This window comes from Oncorhynchus nerka, linkage group LG14 (genome assembly GCF_034236695.1).
Source record: "Oncorhynchus nerka isolate Pitt River linkage group LG14, Oner_Uvic_2.0, whole genome shotgun sequence".
NCBI classification, from domain to species: Eukaryota; Metazoa; Chordata; class Actinopteri; order Salmoniformes; family Salmonidae; genus Oncorhynchus; species Oncorhynchus nerka.
The window spans coordinates 87,969,035-87,986,597 of record NC_088409.1 but is presented as its reverse complement, the minus strand read 5'-3'; the positions used below and the strand labels follow the sequence as shown (position 1 = coordinate 87,986,597).

Here is a 17,563-nt window from a genome sequence, read left to right as displayed (position 1 = left end):
GTGTGTGTGTATCTGAATGTGTGCCTGTATGTGTGTGTGAGTTTGTCTGTGTATGTATGTATGTATTTACAGTTGAAGTCGGAAGTTTACATACACTTAGGTTGGAGTCGTTAAAACTCGATGTTCAACCACTTTAAAAATTTCTTGGAAACAAGCTATAATTTTGGCAAGTCGGTTAGGACACCTACTTCGTGCATGACACAAGTAATTGTTTACAGACAGATTATTTAATTTATAATTCACGTTATCACAATTCCAGTGGGTCAGAAGTTTACATACACTAAGTTGACTGTGCCTTTAAACAGCTTCGAAAATTCCAGAAAATGATGTCATGGCTTTAGAAGCTTCTGATAGGCAATTGACATCATTTGAGTCAATTGGAGGTGTACCTGTGGATGTATTTCAAGGCCTACCTTCAAACTCGGGTGTCTCTTTGCTTGACATCATGGGAAATCAGCCAAGACCTCAGAAGAAAAATTGTAGACCACCACAAGTCTGGTTAATACAATAGTATGCAAGTATAAACACCATGGGACCACGCAGCCGTCATACCGCTCAGGAAGGAGACGCGTTCTGTCTCCTAGAGATTAACGTACTTTGGTGATAAAAGTGCAAATCATTCCAAGAACTGCAGCAAAGGACCTCGTGCAGATGCTGGAGGAAACAGGTACAAAAGTATCTCGTACTTTTTGGAGAAATGTCCTCTGGAATGATGAAACAAGAATAGAACTGTTTGGCCATAATGACCATCGTTATGTATGGAGGAAAAAGGGGGAGGCTTGCAAGCCAAAGAACACCATCCCAACTGTAAAGCACAGTGGTGGCAGTATCATATTAAAAACTACACGATTTACACTTCACTAGAATTGTCTACTTGGAGGGCTGTTAGATTGTTTGGTGCAGGAGGGACTGGTGCACTTCACAAAATAGATGGCATCATGAGGAAGATAAATTATGTGGATATATTGAACGAACATCTCAAGACATCAGTCAGGAAGTTCAAGCTTGGTCACAAATGGGTCTTCCAAATGGACAATGACCCAAAGTTGTGGCAAAATTAAGGACAACAAAGTCAAGATATTGGAGTTGCCATCACAAAGCCCTGATCTCAATCCTAAATTTGTTGGCAGAACTGAAAAAGCGTGCGAGACCAAGGAGGCCAACAAACCTGACTCAGAAACACCAGCTCTGTCAGGAGGAATGGACCAGAAATACCCCATTTATTGTGGGAAGGTTGTGGAATAACCGAAACGTTTGACCCAAGTAAAAAAATATTAAAGGCAATGCTACCAAAATGTAATTTGAGTGTATGTAAACTTCTGGGAATGTGATGAAATAAATAAAAGCTGAAATAAATCATTCTCTCTACTATTATTCTGACATTTCACAGTCTTATAATAAAGTGCTGATCCTAACTGAGACAGTGAATTTTTACTAGTATTAAATGTCAGGGAATTGTGAAAAACGGAGTTTAAACGTATTTGGCGAAGGTGTATGTAAACTTCCAACTGTATGTGTGTATGTGTCAATGTGTGTGTGTCTGAATGTGTGTGTGTGTGTGTCTGAATGTGAGTGTGTGTAAGCAGGGTTACTGGGTTCGGTACACCAGGGAGAGATTGAGCTTTGCGTTCCTTGATTACATGGCTTGAGGAGAGGAATAAAGATTGTTTGTCCCCCAACACCTTCTTATTGAAAACAAAGGTGAGAGACGGGAGTGTGTGTATTTCTGTGTGTGTGCGTTAATGAAAACAAAGCTAGGTGCTGACTCGGGAACATTTCAGCTTGGCTGCACAGGTTGAATTTCCAATTAGAGTCTGATGTGGTATGGTCTATCAAAGACCTGCAGAAACCCTGCTAGTGCTGCAACACACACACACACACACAACAACCTACAAACCCTGCTAGTGCTGCAACACACACACACACACACACACACAACAACCTACAACTACAAACCCTGCTAGTGCTGCAACACACACACACAACAAAAACATACAACTACAAACCCTGGACACACACAAGATTTTACACAAACACAGATGTCCACACACACACAAGCAGTATGGAGACACATCAACCCAACACACACACACACACACGTCAACCTAACACACACACATACACACACACATCAACCCAACACACACACACACACGTCAACCCAACACACACACACACACACACGCACACACACACACAACCCAACACACACACACGTCAACCCAACACACACACAAACCCAACACACACACACATCAACCCAACACACACACACATCAACCCAACACACACACATCAACCCAACACACACACACCATCAACCCAACACACACACACCATCAACCCAACACACACACACCATCAACCCAACACACACACCCATCAACCCAACACACACATCAACCCAACACACGCAACCATCAACCCAACACACGCACACCATCAACCCAACACACGCAGACATCAACCCAACACACACACGTCAACCCAACACACACGTCAACAACACACACGTCAACCCAACACACACGTCAACCCAACACACACGTCAACCCAACACACACGCAACCATCAACACACACGTCAACCCAACACACACACCATCGACCCAACCCACATCAACCCACACACGCACACCATCAACCCAACACACATCAACCCAACACACGCACACCATCAACCCAACCCAACACACGCACACATCGACCCAACACACATCAACCCAACACACGCACACACCATCAACCCAACCAACCCAACACACGCAACACATCAACCCAACACACGCACACATCAACCCAACACACATCAACCCAACACACGCACACCATCAACCCAACACACATCAACCCAACACACACACACATCAACCCAACACACATCAACCCAACACACATCAACCCAACACACATCAACCCAACACACACACACATCAACCCAACACACGCACACATCAACCCAACCCAACACACGCACACATCAACCCAACACACATCAACCCAACACACATCAACCCAACACACGCACACTGACCAACACACACTTCAACCCAACACACACTTCAACCCAACACACACGTCAACCCAACACACACGTCAACCCAACACACACGTCAACCCAACACACACGTCAACCCAACACACACGTCAACCCAACACACACAGTGTTGTGATGTGTCTGGTCCAGTCTGTTTAACACAGTCTCAGTGTTGTGATGTGCCTGGTCCAGTCTGGTGAACACAGTCTCAGTGTTGTGATGTGTCTGGTCCAGTCTGTTTAACACAGTCTCAGTGTTGTGATGTGTCTGGTCCAGTCTGTTTAACACAGTCTCAGTGTTGTGATGTGTCTGGTCCAGTCTGGTGAACACAGTCTCAGTGTTGTGATGTGCCTGGTCCAGTCTGGTGAACACAGTCTCAGTGTTGTGATGTGCCTGGTCCAGTCTGTTTAACACAGTCTCAGTGTTGTGATGTGTCTGGTCCAGTCTGTTTAACACAGTCTCAGTGTTGTGATGTGTCTGGTCCAGTCTGGTGAACACAGTCTCAGTGTTGTGATGTGTCTGGTCCAGTCTGGTGAACACAGTCTCAGTGTTGTGATGTGTCTGGTCCAGTCTGGTGAACACAGTCTCAGTGTTATGATGTGTCTGGTCCAGTCTGGTGAACACAGTCTCAGTGTTGTGATGTGTCTGGTCCAGTCTGGTGAACACAGTCTCAGTGTTGTGATGTGTCTGGTCCAGTCTGGTGAACACAGTCTCAGTGTTGTGATGTGTCTGGTCCAGTCTCAGAGTCACTGTGTATTTCTCTGAGAGGGAGGAAAGAGACACTCTCAAGCAGCAACAGAAACACAACCCCTCACACCTTCCCCTCCACCACACACTCACCCCACTCCCATCCTCTCACACCTTCCCCTCCACCACACACTCACCCCACTCCCAAACCTCACACACCTTCCCCTCCACCACACTCACCCCCCTCCCATCCTCTCACACCTTCCACTCCACCACACTCACCCCCTCCCATCCTCTCACACCTTCCCCTCCACCACACTCACCCCCTCCCATCCTCTCACACCTTCCCCTCCAGAACACACTCACCCCCTCCCATCCTCTCACACTCTCCCCTCCACCACACACTCACCCCACTCCCAAACCTCACACACCTTCCCCTCCAGAACACACTCAACCCCCTCCCATCCGCTCACACCCTCCCCTCCACCACACACTCACACCTTCCCCTCCACCACACACTCACACCTTCCCCTCCACCACACAAACACACTTTCCCCCCACCACACAAACACACCTTTCCCATCCACCACACAAACACACCTTCCCCTCCACCACACAAACACACCTTCCCCTCCACCACACAAACACACTTTCCCTCCACCACACAAACACACCTTCCCCTCCACCACACAAACACACCTTCCCCTCCACCACACAAACACACCTTCCCCTCCACCACACAAACACACTTTCCCTCCACCACACAAACACACTTTCCCCTCCACCACACAAACACACCTTCCCCTCCACCACACAAACACACCTTCCCCTCCACCACACAAACACACTTTCCCCTCCACCACACACTCACCCTACTTCCAACCTCACACACCTTCCCCTCCAGAACACACTCACCCCACTCCCAACATCACACACCTTCCCCTCCACCACACACTCACACCTTCCCCTCCACCACACACTCACACCTTCCCCTCCACCACACACTCACACCTTCCCCTCCACCACACACTCACCCTACTCCCAACCTCACACACGCTGGGCGTCAAGCCCCAGTCTCTCTATAAGAGCTGGGAGAATATTGAACTTCTCTAATTTCCCCCAGGGTCACCTTGAAAGTTTTCTACTGGCTGACTAACAAACTCACACACAGTCTTGGTGTGATGGAAGGAGGAAGGCTCAAGTATTTGCTATCAAGGTCTCCCTTCACTGAAGAACAGACCACAATATGTTCTCGTTTGAAATTACTTTTCTTTGTGTGCGTGTGTGTGTGTGTTTGCCTGTGTGTGTGCCTGTGTGTGTGTGCCTGTGTATGTTATTACTCTTGTTCTGTCTGTTGTGCTGGTAGGCCCGGGGTCTGTACATTGCTGTCTCTCTGTACAAGCTGTCCAGGTCCTGTCTCCAACTGTCAGGGTTGAGGTGGCGGAGGAGCTGCTCCACTGTGTTGAAGGCTGCTATGGTCTGGTCCAACGCTGCTGCTGTCAGAGGAACATCAGTCACCACTGGGGCCAACAGCGACAGAGCATCATCCTGGAGGAGGGAGGCCAGAAGTTTGGAGCGGGTATTTAAGGTCCTCTTTAGTCTTTTTGAGAGTTCTAGTGTGTCTGTGTGTAAACGTGACATAAATGTGTGTCTGTCTATGGACTCATGGCACCAGCATCTGACCTGCCCTCTGAACTGTGACCGTGACCTTTAAATCAGCCTAATGCCTGGGCACTAGAGCTCTCTATCTCCATGCTGGGACAAGGAGTTTATCCCGCTGCTGATCAGGAGGGTTAGAGGGTCTGACTCAGGGGTCTGAGGCTCCAGGGGCCTTAACTTCTTCGATATAGGGGGCGCTCTTTTAATTTTTGGATGAAAAACGTTCCCGTTTTGAACAAGATATTTTGTCACGAAAAGATGCTCGACTATGCATATAATTGACAGCTTTGGAAAGAAAACACTGACGTTTCCAAAACTGCAAAGATATTGTCTGTGAGTGCCACAGAACTGATGTTACAGAAAAAACCCAGATAAAAATACAATCAGGAAGTGCCGCATTTTTTGAAACCGCCTCATGGCAATGACTCCTTATATGGCTGTGGAGGAGCTAGGAGTCAGCTTACCTTTTCCACATTTTCCCCAAGGTGTCTGCAGCATTGTGACATATTTGTAGGCATATCATTGGAAGATTGACCCTAAGAGACTACATTTACCAGGTGGTCGCTTGGTGTCCTCCGTTGCAATTATTGCGTAATCTCCAGCTGCAAGTACTTTTCCGTTTGCTACTGAGGAGAAACCCAACTGCCACGAAGGATTTATCATCAAATAGATATGTGAAAAACACCTTGAGGATGATTCTAAATAATGTTTGCTATGTTTCTGTCGATATTATGGAGTTAATTTGGAAAAAAGTTCGGGGTTGTAGTGAATGAATGTTCGTTTTTTTTTCTTAGCCAAAAGTGATGAACAAAACGGAGCGATTTCTCCTACACAAAAACATTTGCTATCTAACTGAGTCTCTTCATTGAAAACATCCGAAGTTCTTCAAAGGTAAATGATTTTATTTGAATGCTTTTCTTGTTTTTGTGAAAATGTTGCCTGCTGAATGCTAGGCTTAATGCTATGCTAGGCTATCAATACTCTTACACAAATGCTTGTGTAGCTTTGGTTGAAAAGCATATTTTGAAAATCTGAGATGACAGTGTTGTTAACAAAAGGCTAAGCTTGTGTTTCAATATATTTATTTCATTTCATTTGCGATTTTCATGAATAGAAAAAGTTGCGTTATGTTAATGCGTTATAGTTCAAGTATTTTTCTGTCGATTTCTCAGCCAAGCAGGATAAACAAACGTGACGTTTTTCGCCTACAAAAATATTATTTTGGGAAAAAAGGAACATTTGCTATCTAACTGGGAGTCTCCTGAGTGAAAGCATCTGAAGTTCTTCAAAGGTAAATGATTTAATTTGGTTGCTTTTCTTATTTTTGTGAAAATGTTGCCTGCTGCCAGCACAGCCTAGCATAGCATTATGCCATGCTAAACTTACTAAGGCTAAGCTTGTGTTTGAATATATTTATTTCATTTCATTTGCGATTTTCATGAAATGTAAACGTTGCGTTATGGTAATGTGCTTGAGGCTATGATTACGCTCCCGGATACGGGATTGCTCGTCGCTAGAGGTTAATGAGACTCGCCTCCGGTCAGTCCCTCTCTTACCCTGAGCATGTAAGAGTGTGTATGTGTGTGTGTGTGTGTGTGTGTGTGTGTGTGTGTGGTGTTGTCTCACTCACCATCTGGGTCACAGCTTCCCAGTTCGTCTTGGATGCTGTAGGAAGAGAATTATCCTGGAGGAAGGAAGGAGAAGGAGAATGAAGGAGTGGTATTTGGAAGGAAGGAGAGAGAGAGAATGAAGGAGTGGTATTTGGAAGGAAGGAGAGAGAATTAAGGAATGGTATTTGGAAGGAAGGAGAGAGATATCATTAAGGAGTGGTATTTGGAAGGAAGGAGAGAGAGATAATGAAGGAGTGGTATTTGGAAGGAAGGAGAGAGAGAGAGAGAGAGAGAATGAAGGAGGGGTATTTGGGTTATTCTGGTAACTCCTGTCAGAACATCAGGATAATCCCTGGTGGAATCCCAGGTGGTGGGATCAGGAACTGGTCAGAACACGTCTGTCTGTGGTCAGCATCCATCTGTTTCACATTGTGTTAATAGGAGTTTGCAACAGAGCTGCTGAAAAGAGTTCACAGACAGCATTCCTCTTCTCGTCAGATAGATGAGGTGCTATAGGTAGAGGAGAGCCACTACCCACAACTGGTTGTGAAAGGTGACTTGTGAACACACCCCGTGCTGATGTGCAACTGCGGCTGGTTGATCTGTGTGATGGCGCTGTGTGATGGCTCTCCTAAAAACACACGCAGCAGTTCTAGGAGCGGTCATCACAGACATTGTTAACTGGTTTACCTTAAAAACTCTGTTAAATGAAGTTCAAAGTGACTCTATACATCTACATAGCATGCAGTCTGAACCCACTTGTGTGTCTGTGTTCATGTTATGTATGAGTCTGCATATGTGTGTGTCTGATACTGTATTTATGCATGCTATGTGTGTGTCTATATTATGTGTGTGTGTGTGTGTGTGTGTGTGTGTCATACGTAAATCAGAGATGACTTCCAAGCTTAGTGACTAATCTTTTGTTTTATAGCTTCTGTGTTTCTCGCATGCAACCCACAGATACACACTGTGCAGAAACCCCTCTGACCTCATACACAGCTGGGGTAGTGAGTGTGTGGACTTCCCTCTTTGTTATGAGTCTTATACATTAGTATTGTGTGTATTGTGTGTGTGTGTATTGTGTGTGTATGTGTTTGGCCACTGTAGCAGCCCCAAATGTGTATCAGAGTGAGCATCTGACCTTATTAGGCAGTCAGATTCAGTAAACTGTCCCACAGTTCTGTGCTTCAGAGGAGAATGCAGGGACAGCTGGGTTAAGGCCACATGCACTTGCACACACCTGGGACTTTTAATAGGAATAACAGTTTACAGTGCCATTAGAGAGTAAACCAACAGGGACATGAAGCCACGGCTTCCTAAATGGTAGCTGGAGAGTCGTGGCAGACAAGACTAGGTTCTTCTGGGTAGAAAAGGTTTCAGATGGTCAAAGGGTAAGAAGGGTTTGGGAAGCGGTGCTTTCGTGTCTTTGGCTATGCCGGATGAAGTGATATGACATGCTATTCTATAAAATCCTTTCTCCGTATTTAATATTACCTATTTGAGCTAATCATGTAAATGTAATTAACTAGAGAGTCGGGGCACCACAAAATAATATTTATTGAGCTGTTATCTTCCGAATAAACTCTAAAAGACCTAGTAATATTTTACGTCAATATTAATCGTCACCTTAATTCAGTCTCATCTGAAAGTTGTAAATACCTGGTTATCTTCACAAACCCTGGCTAACAAGTTGAATCAGCAATACAAAATTGGGTTTAATTATTTATTTACTAAATACCTAACTAATCACACAGAATTACACATAATTAAATCATAACTTGATTACAAATTACGTCATAAAGGAAAACGTCCTTAGCGGGCGGAACAGATATCACAGCTCGTTACACAAAAGAAAAGGGGCTGGGTTTGAGTGAAGGAGCGGGAAGACTGAGGGAAGACTGAGGGACAAAGAGAGAAGCTGTGCTATCATAAATACAGTATCTTATGCATTCTAAATTACCGCCCATTTGGAAAAGGAAAATGCAATAAATATTTACTCTGAGTTGCGCTTTGGTAGGTTGATGGTAGATGGAAGGCCGTGTTGCTGAGTCCTTTGAAGAATGTCTCTGGTGGTCAATTGAATACGTTGTAGTAACGTCGTTGTGTGGTAGATGGAATACTCTGTCTGTTCTTTCCTAGCCCGCGTTTGCAGCTGCTGTTGCTAACTCAACGGCTAGGAGGTACCACTTCTGTAGTGAATAAGAGTTCAAAGTTCATACCATTCGCAACCAAAGCTCACGCTGAGGTTGGCTTAGTTCTGTAGTTGACATGTTAGTCCTTTTAACGCAGAGGCTGCAGACCTCACGTACTTGGAACAGGAGGTTACATTTTCATCAAGGCTTTATATAGTGGAGCGAGAAGGGTGTGTTTGAAAAGTTTTATAATCCATGTCTCTTCACAGGGGCGGGCCCACTGATTGAGCAGAGCCCTGAACCCAAAACTCTAATTTGGAAGCTAAAATTACATTTAATGTAATTAAATCTTCACCAATAATTTTATATTCAAACATTTATATCGAACAACAATTCCATGTGAATCTGATAACTCTGATGTGTAGACGTTCCACTGTAGAGTTTGTCATCTTATCATTGATGAGAATGTCTGAGATGACAACCGAACTGACATATTCATTAAGTACCACCGCATATGTTCAATTGGTCGGATTACCAGAATATAGTTCATTTCCCCCCACCTTCTGATGTTGCCAGAATCTCTATGTTAACCAAGGGGTTTTCAAATTTCACGTCAGTAGGGTAGAGAGAGGAAAAAGGATGGAAGAGGTATTTATGACTCATAAACCTACCCCCAGGCCAACGTCATGACACCATTATTGCCTTGTGTTTCTTTAGTATGTTTACATGCACCTGCTACTGATAATATGTCTGTAATCATCCTCTCAGACATGTTATTTCTGGAGGAGATTAAGATGATTTTGGTGTTGTTTTGCCACAGGGAATATCTGTTGATGTATTTATGGGAAAACCTCAGTGGGTCTCAGAATAGCTGCAATGCCTGGCAACATCTGGATCATATTTCTGCCTGGATGGATCTTCTGTTCTGAGGAACTCCACTAAGCCTGAATCACTGGTCCCCAAACGTTTTATAGTCCCGTACCCCTTCAAACATTCAACCTCCAGCTGTGTACCCCCTCTAGCCCCAGGGTCAGCTGTACCCCCTCTAGCACCAGGGTCAGCGCACTCTCAAATGTTGTTTTTGCCATCATTATAAGTCTGCCACACACATGCTCTACGATACATTTATTAAACATAAGAATGAGTTTGAGTTTTTGTCACAACCCGGCTCGTGGGAAGTGACAAAGAGCTCTTATAGGACCAGGGCACAAATAATAATAATCAATCATGTTGCTCTTTATTTAGCCATCTTACATATAAAACCTTATTTGTTCATCGAAAATTGTGAATATCTCACCGCAGGTTAATGAGAAGGGTGTGCTTGAGAGGATGCACATAACTCTGCATAACTCTGTTGGGTTGTATTGGAGAGAGTCTCCATTTTAAATCATTTCCCACACACAGTCTGTGCCTGTATTTAGTTTTCATGCTAGTGAGGGCCGGGAATCCACTCTCACATAGGTACGTGGTTGCAAAGGGCATCAGTGTCTTAACAGCGCGATTTGTCAAGGCACAGTCTACTTTTTATTTATTTTTATTTTTTTTTAAATTTTACCCCCTTTTCTTCCCAATTTCGTGGTATCCAATTGTTAGTAGTTACTATCTGGTCTCATCGCTACAACTCCCGTACAGGCTCGAGAGAGAGAGACGAAGGTCGAAAGCCATGCGTCCTCCGAAACACAACCCAAACAAGCCGCACTGCTTCTTAACACAGTGTGCATCCAACCCGGAAGCCAGCATCACCAATGTGTCGGAGGAAACACCGTGCACCTGGCGACCTTGGTTAGTGTGCACTGCGCCCGGCCCGCCACAGGAGTCGCTAGTGCGCGATGAGACAAGGATATCCCTACCGGCCAAACCCTCCCTATCCCGGACGACGCTAGGCCAATTGTGCGTCGCCCCACGGACCTCCCGGTCGCAACAGAGCCTGGGCGAGAACCCAGAGTCTCAGGTGGCACAGCGATGCAGTGTTAGTGGTGCCACCCGGGAGGCCGGCACAGTCTACTTTGATGGTTTCTAGCAGTGGCTTCAGATTAAATTTCAATTCAATTTTCACAGAACCGCTTGTTGCAATTTCGATGAGGTTCTCTTGTTCAGATATCGGTAAGTGGACTGGAGGCAGGGCATGAAAGGGATAATTAATCCAGTTGTTTGTGTCGTCCATTTTGGGAAAGTACCTGCGTAATTGTGCACCCAACTCACTCACTAAATCACATTTGACATTGTCTGTAAGCTTGAGTTCATTTGCACACAACAAAAATCATACAATGATTTCTTTGTTATCCTTGCTAATGCAGACAGAGAAGACCTCCAATTTCTTAATCAGTCTCAATTTTGTCCAGCACATTGAATATAGTTCAGGCGAGAAAAAACATCACCCAGATAGGCCAGTCGTGTGAGAAACTCATCATGCAAGCAGTTAGACAAGTGAAAATTATGGTCATCAAAACAAACTTTAAACTGGTCTCTCAATTAAAAAAACGTGTCAATACTTTGCCCCTTAATAATAACCAACGCACTTCTGTATGTTGTAAAAGCGTTTCATGGTCGCTGCCTATATCATTGAATAGCGCAGAAAATACACTAGGAGTTCAGGGGCCTTGCTTTAACAAAGTTAACCATTTTCACTGTAGTGTCCAAAACGTCTTTCAAGCTGTCAGGCATTCCCTTGGCAGCAAGAGCCTCTTGGTGGATGCTGCAGTGTACCCAAGTGGCGTTGGGAGCAACTGCTTGCACACACGTTACCACTCCACTATGTCTCCCTATCATGGCTTTTGCACCATCAGTACAGATACCAACATGAGTAGCAGCTACGTTTGGCTACATACGGACCGTGAGTGTAACGGTTAATGTGATTGGATGTGAATTATTTGACAAGGCTGCTTGTATTTGACAATGTGCTGTTATTTCGCTGCACACTAGATGGTTTAATTCGATTTTTGTCAGTGAAACGAAGCTACTCAGGCAAGAAAAAATAACTTCCGTTGGAAAATATAAATGTACTGTTTGAAAATGTGAAAAAAAAGATTAAAAATAAAAATAAAAATAAGAATAATAATCACATTTTTATTTGGCGTACCCCTGGGGGTTCACGTGCCCCAGTTTGGGAATACATGTTCTAGAGGATTCATTTTGTTAAGGATATTAAGAACAGCACTACAGCATTCAGTCAGAGCCATGGTCATGTTACATTGCGTTGTTGTGCTTGTTTGTGTATCGGGGGGTTAAAGCTCAAGACCCTATTTCCATCACATATGGACTAATAAACTATATGTTATCTTATCATATTGTGGTTGTGTTATAGTTTTTTTTTGTGTGTAATGGTTGTATTGTGGTTGTGTTATTGTGGTTGTGTTATGGTCGATTTTTTTGGTTATGTAATGATTGTATTGTGGTTGTGATGACGAATGACTGATAGTCTAGTTCCTGCTTGTTCTCACACTCTACATTGTGTTTCTCTCCATCTCTGTAATTGTTTTTATCTCCACTCACACCCTCTCATAACGCTCGCTCTCAGCTCGAGTTATCGGCTGTCAGCATGATAGGATCTGAGACACCTGTTCTACCTTCCTCCCTCCATCTTATCTATACAACAGGGCACAACAAATTAGAGCTGTTAAATGAAGCCTCTCACAGCCCTAGAGGTGGTAGAGGGGTAAGTATGAGGGTACTGGGAGGCCAATCTAATGGCAGCTTCCCTGTCTGGTTAAGTGTGAGGGTACTGGGAGGCCAATCTAATGGCAGCTTCCCTGTCTTGTTAAGTGTGAGGGTACTGGGAGGCCAATCTAACAGCAGCTTCCCTGTCTGGGTAAGTGTGTGTGTACTGGGAGGCCAATCTAATGGCAGCTTCCCTGTCTGGTTAAGTGTGTGTGTACTGGGAGGCCAATCTAATGGCAGCTTCCCTGTCTTGTTAAGTGTGAGGGTACTGGGAGGCCAATCTAACAGCAGCTTCCCTGTCTGGGTAAGTGTGAGTGTACTGGGAGGCCAATCTAATGGCAGCTTCCCTGTCTTGTTAAGTGTGAGGGTACTGGGAGGCCAATCTAATGGCAGCTTCCCTGTCTGGGTAAGTGTGTGTGTACTGGGAGGCCAATCTAATGGCAGCTTCCCTGTCTTGTTAAGTGTGAGGGTACTGGGAGGCCAATCTAACAGCAGCTTCCCTGTCTGGGTAAGTGTATGTGTACTGGGAGGCCAATCTAACGGCAGCTTCCCTGTCTGGGTAAGTGTGAGGGTACTGGGAGGCCAGTCTAACAGCAGCTTCCCTGTCTGGGTAAGTGTATGTGTACTGGGAGGCCAATCTAATGGCAGCTTCCCTGTCTGGGAAATGTGCTGGTTTCACACAATCACAACCAAACACGTACACACGGGGTGTAACTGGTGACTCGTTTCAGGAAACTAGGCGTATTTCGCACGTCACTACTTCACAGGAGAGGCCGTTTGAAAGTAAACATTTTTTGAGGCAGAAATGCCTTCTGGAACTTCAAGTGTCTTTACAAACGCGTATGCCATCTGTAAATACCAAGATTTAAAAAAAAAAAATATATATATATATATATATATATATATATATATATATATATATATATATATATATTACCAGCCTAGTTGATTTAGCCACAGAAAAAGACTAGCCATGATAATGGATGGGCTTGACATGCAGAGAGATGCGTTTGGATTGGTCTGCCATGTAGAATGCTTCTGTATAACATGAGCTGCTCAGTATGTGTAGGTCATCCTTTCTAAATCAACTTCTTCAAAATATATTCCAAAGAACTGCAAAAAAGTGTTGCTAATGCTCTCCACTTTCTGGTGAACGATTGGGCCTCGTTATATCTATCTGACGAATTAGACAACAAGGAAATCCCTAATTTAGGTAAAAACATTGTCATTGAACCAGACATTGTAGAGTCTTCTGAAACAGCGATCAACAGTGCTGTTGTCAAGGAAGAAGTTGACCGAGTTTTGAAATCAGTGGAATGCCTGGTGGAAGCAGAGTATGATAGGAGATGGAGAACATTCTGGCGTTTGATTGCAAATATGCAGAGGGGGTCAAAGAGAGAACACAGAGAAGGCTGTTGTATAAAACACCTGTCTCCGGATTACATCTTCAAACTAATGGTAACCATGGCATCCGTGACAGAGAAGGAGAAGTGTTCATCCATGTATACAGGTAAGAGACTCAAGCTACCTACATTTTCAGATATTATATATTTCAAATTTTGTCAGAAAGTTGTTTTCATTGCAATTTAAAGCGTACTGTTAGCTAGCTAGCTAATGTTAGCTGGCAAGTTCGCTAGCTAACGTTAGATGTATGATCTGTGTAGTAATATTATTTGTATCTCAGAAAGCCATTTGTATTGCTAGTTATAGTCTAATGTTAACCTTAGTGTATAATATACCATTTTCTAGCTCGGAGTCTCTACCTTTATACAATGTAAAATAAAAAAAATGCCATTTCAGATTTTGCTACATAGGACTGAATCCAGGACACACACAGTAGTCAGCTACACACAAGGGCAGAGGGATGAAAAAGAACATGGACGAAGACGACGATGCACTGTGGAGAAGGGATAACAACTGGCATATGCCTAACTCTCCAGACGAGAGGGGTGGAGGGAGACAGAGAGAGACACTTCCAGAATGGAGAGCAGTGTAGAGTGTTATGGCATAATGTGTGTTTATAGTCAAATGCTTTAGAGGGTGGAATAAAAACCTCTGTCTCTTTAGTGATCATAATGTGCCTGAAAGCCAAGGGAACATCGACACATCTAAATCTCCCTCCACTATTTAACTACTGATGTTGTGACAAATCTAATCTTCTTATCCAGACTGGGCTTTTTAAAGAGCACATACTCAGCCTCCCTCCCTCCCTCCCTCCACCCCTCCCTCTCCCTCCTCTTTAATCAAGTTAGATATCTTACAAAGGAAACAGACGTTAATGGGTTTAGTCATCTCTTAATTCCCACAGCTAGTTACCTCAGGAAGGATTTTGGCAGCACCGTACTTGAACCCTCTGTCACACAGACTACATTAGACTGTCATAAGGATGGCATGAGAGATTCATTGGCCGTTATAACACCAGCCTTAGGTATTTACGTTTCAGCACCATCTCTGTGGAATGAGATGCAGTCACATCCCGGTGTTCACTCACCAGTAGAGAGTAGTTGAGTTTGAAGCCAGGCTTGGCCACGAAGTAGTCGTCTGACTTGAAGGTGACTTTGAGGGTGTTGGTTTTGGAGGTGAGGCGTGGGGGGACTCTCTGACCACACCATCTCCCCCAGACAATAGTACTGGTCTCTGAGATGTCTTCCACCTCCACAAAGTCATACCTGGGAGGGAAGAGGGTCACTAACCTGTCAATCAATGGATTTAATTAATTAATCAATCAATTAATCATCACTGTTCAGTAGAAAATGGTTCATTGTTGAAGAGCCAATCCCCAGAGTCACCTCCCTATTTTTCTCTTTCTCTTTATCTTTCCTCATCTCTCTGTTTCTCTCTCTTGTCTAAAATGCTTACGAAGACAGCTGCCTTTGGTTTGGGGATTAAAAGTCAATTCACTCTTCTCACCCTCAAGGACATATTCTTCATTACTGCAAAGAAGGTAACCTTCATCCATCCCTCCATCCCCCTTTCATCCATTCCTCCTTTCTTTAGACTCTGTAGATGTCGATACCCCCCATCAGAGGGATGCCAGCCTTCTCCCTCTCCCCTTTCATCCGTTACAAACTCAGCCAACTTTCTCTCTCCTTGGCGCTTCAATCTTTCTCTACCTCTCTATCCTCTCCTCCCTCTCTCACCTGCAGACATCGTTCTCTGGTTCCTCCAGCGCAAAGTGGGAGTCAAACTCCAGGACGATGCGGGTGTTGTGGGGCGACAGTAGTTTCCATGACAACTGCAGGTTCCGGGGGTAGGAGTTCGGGAAGCGGGGGCTCTGGATGGCTCCCCCAGCTGCAGTTACCGTGACGACCTCTTCTTTCCGGTACAAGTCTGTAAGGTGATTGCTGTCTGTTAGCAGTTACAACTGGTATAGGTTAGTGAATTTACTCTCTGGAATACAACACACACACAGGGACACAGAGAGAGTTACAGATAGATAAAGATAGAGAGTTAGAGAGAGAGACCGAGTTAGAGACGGAGAGAGACAGAGAGATAGCGAGAGAGATAGCGAGAGAGACAGAGAGAGAGATAGCGAGAGAGACAGAGAGAGCGACAGCGAGAGAGACAGAGAGAGTTACAGAGAGTTAGAGAGAGAGACCGAGTTAGAGACGGAGAGAGACAGCGAGAGAGATAGCGAGAGAGACAGAGAGAGACAGCGAGAGAGACAGCGAGAGAGACAGCGAGAGAGACAGAGAGATAAAGATAGAGAGTTAGAGAGAGAGACCGAGTTAGAGACGGAGAGACAGAGAGAGAGACAGAGAGAGACAGAGACAGAGAGAGAGATAGCGAGAGCGACAGAGAGAGAGAGAGAGAGAGAGAGAGACAGAGAGATAAAGATAGAGAGTTAGAGAGAGAGACCGAGTTAGAGACAGAGAGAGAGAGAGAGAGAGAGAGAGAGAGAGAGAGAGACAGAGAGAGAAACAGAGAGAGAGATAGCGAGAGAGAGACACAGAGAGAGAGATAGCGAGAGAGACAGAGAGAGAGAGAGAGACACACAGAGAGAGAGAGACAGAGAGGGAGACAGAGAGAGACAGAGAGAGACAGGACTTGGACAAACAAAGAAAAACAACAGTAAACTAAACTATTCCAATAAATACAGTTCATATTCCTAAATATTCATCCTAATGCTCTGTGACTGAATCCCATGACATTAATCCATCCCTCTACCTCTCTCACCCAGTGGAAGTAGTTATTATGACCCATACAGGGGCACAGGGTTAGTGAAGGCCGTCAAATGAGGAAATACTGAATATCTGCTCGACCACACATGATCGCTAACAACTATCAACCATGTCTGTTTCTGTAGAAACACACTTCTCTCCCCCTCCCTCCATTTCTCCCTCCAACTCTCCCTCCCTCATGTCTCTCTCCCAGGAGTGAACTGGTGTACTGTAGCGCCTGTATCCATAGTGATGTTAATTACGCCATGTGCGTACAAAGAGCACACAGCACAGAAAGAGGAGGAGGAGAGCAGTGATGCATGGAGTGGCCAATCCAACTCTAAAATTAAACCATTTACATATAAAGTAGAAGTTACATCATCAATGGCCTTAAACCCAATTAATCCAAGGATACAGTCAGTATGTGTGTCTGTCTGTCTGTGTAGTGAGTACACTAAACCATTTCATCCTCTACCATACGCAGCTGTACTATATGATCAGTAGTACCATCTGATCCAGAATAGTCAGCATTAGAAATAGAAAAACATGAGCCTCGTGACCTTTTCAGACTAATGGAAGCTGACCTCTTGCTGTGTTTCTGACAGTTTTAATACACAGTGGG

The 17,563-nt window shown here is 44.5% G+C and overlaps 1 protein-coding gene across 1 annotated transcript in view; it reads right to left on the bottom strand.

The window, feature by feature from the left end:
* Nucleotides 1-17,563, bottom strand: part of pdgfd (platelet derived growth factor d) — a 100,107-nt gene that overhangs the window by 10,635 nt on the left and 71,909 nt on the right. Inside the window, exons 2-5 of the mRNA XM_065000514.1 lie at nucleotides 15,922-16,111; nucleotides 15,273-15,450; nucleotides 7,013-7,066; nucleotides 5,064-5,271 (exon numbers count right to left, since the gene is read on the bottom strand). Of these exons, the coding sequence (XP_064856586.1) occupies nucleotides 5,064-5,271; nucleotides 7,013-7,066; nucleotides 15,273-15,450; nucleotides 15,922-16,111 (630 nt within the window). The remainder of the gene's footprint in view (nucleotides 1-5,063; nucleotides 5,272-7,012; nucleotides 7,067-15,272; nucleotides 15,451-15,921; nucleotides 16,112-17,563) is intronic.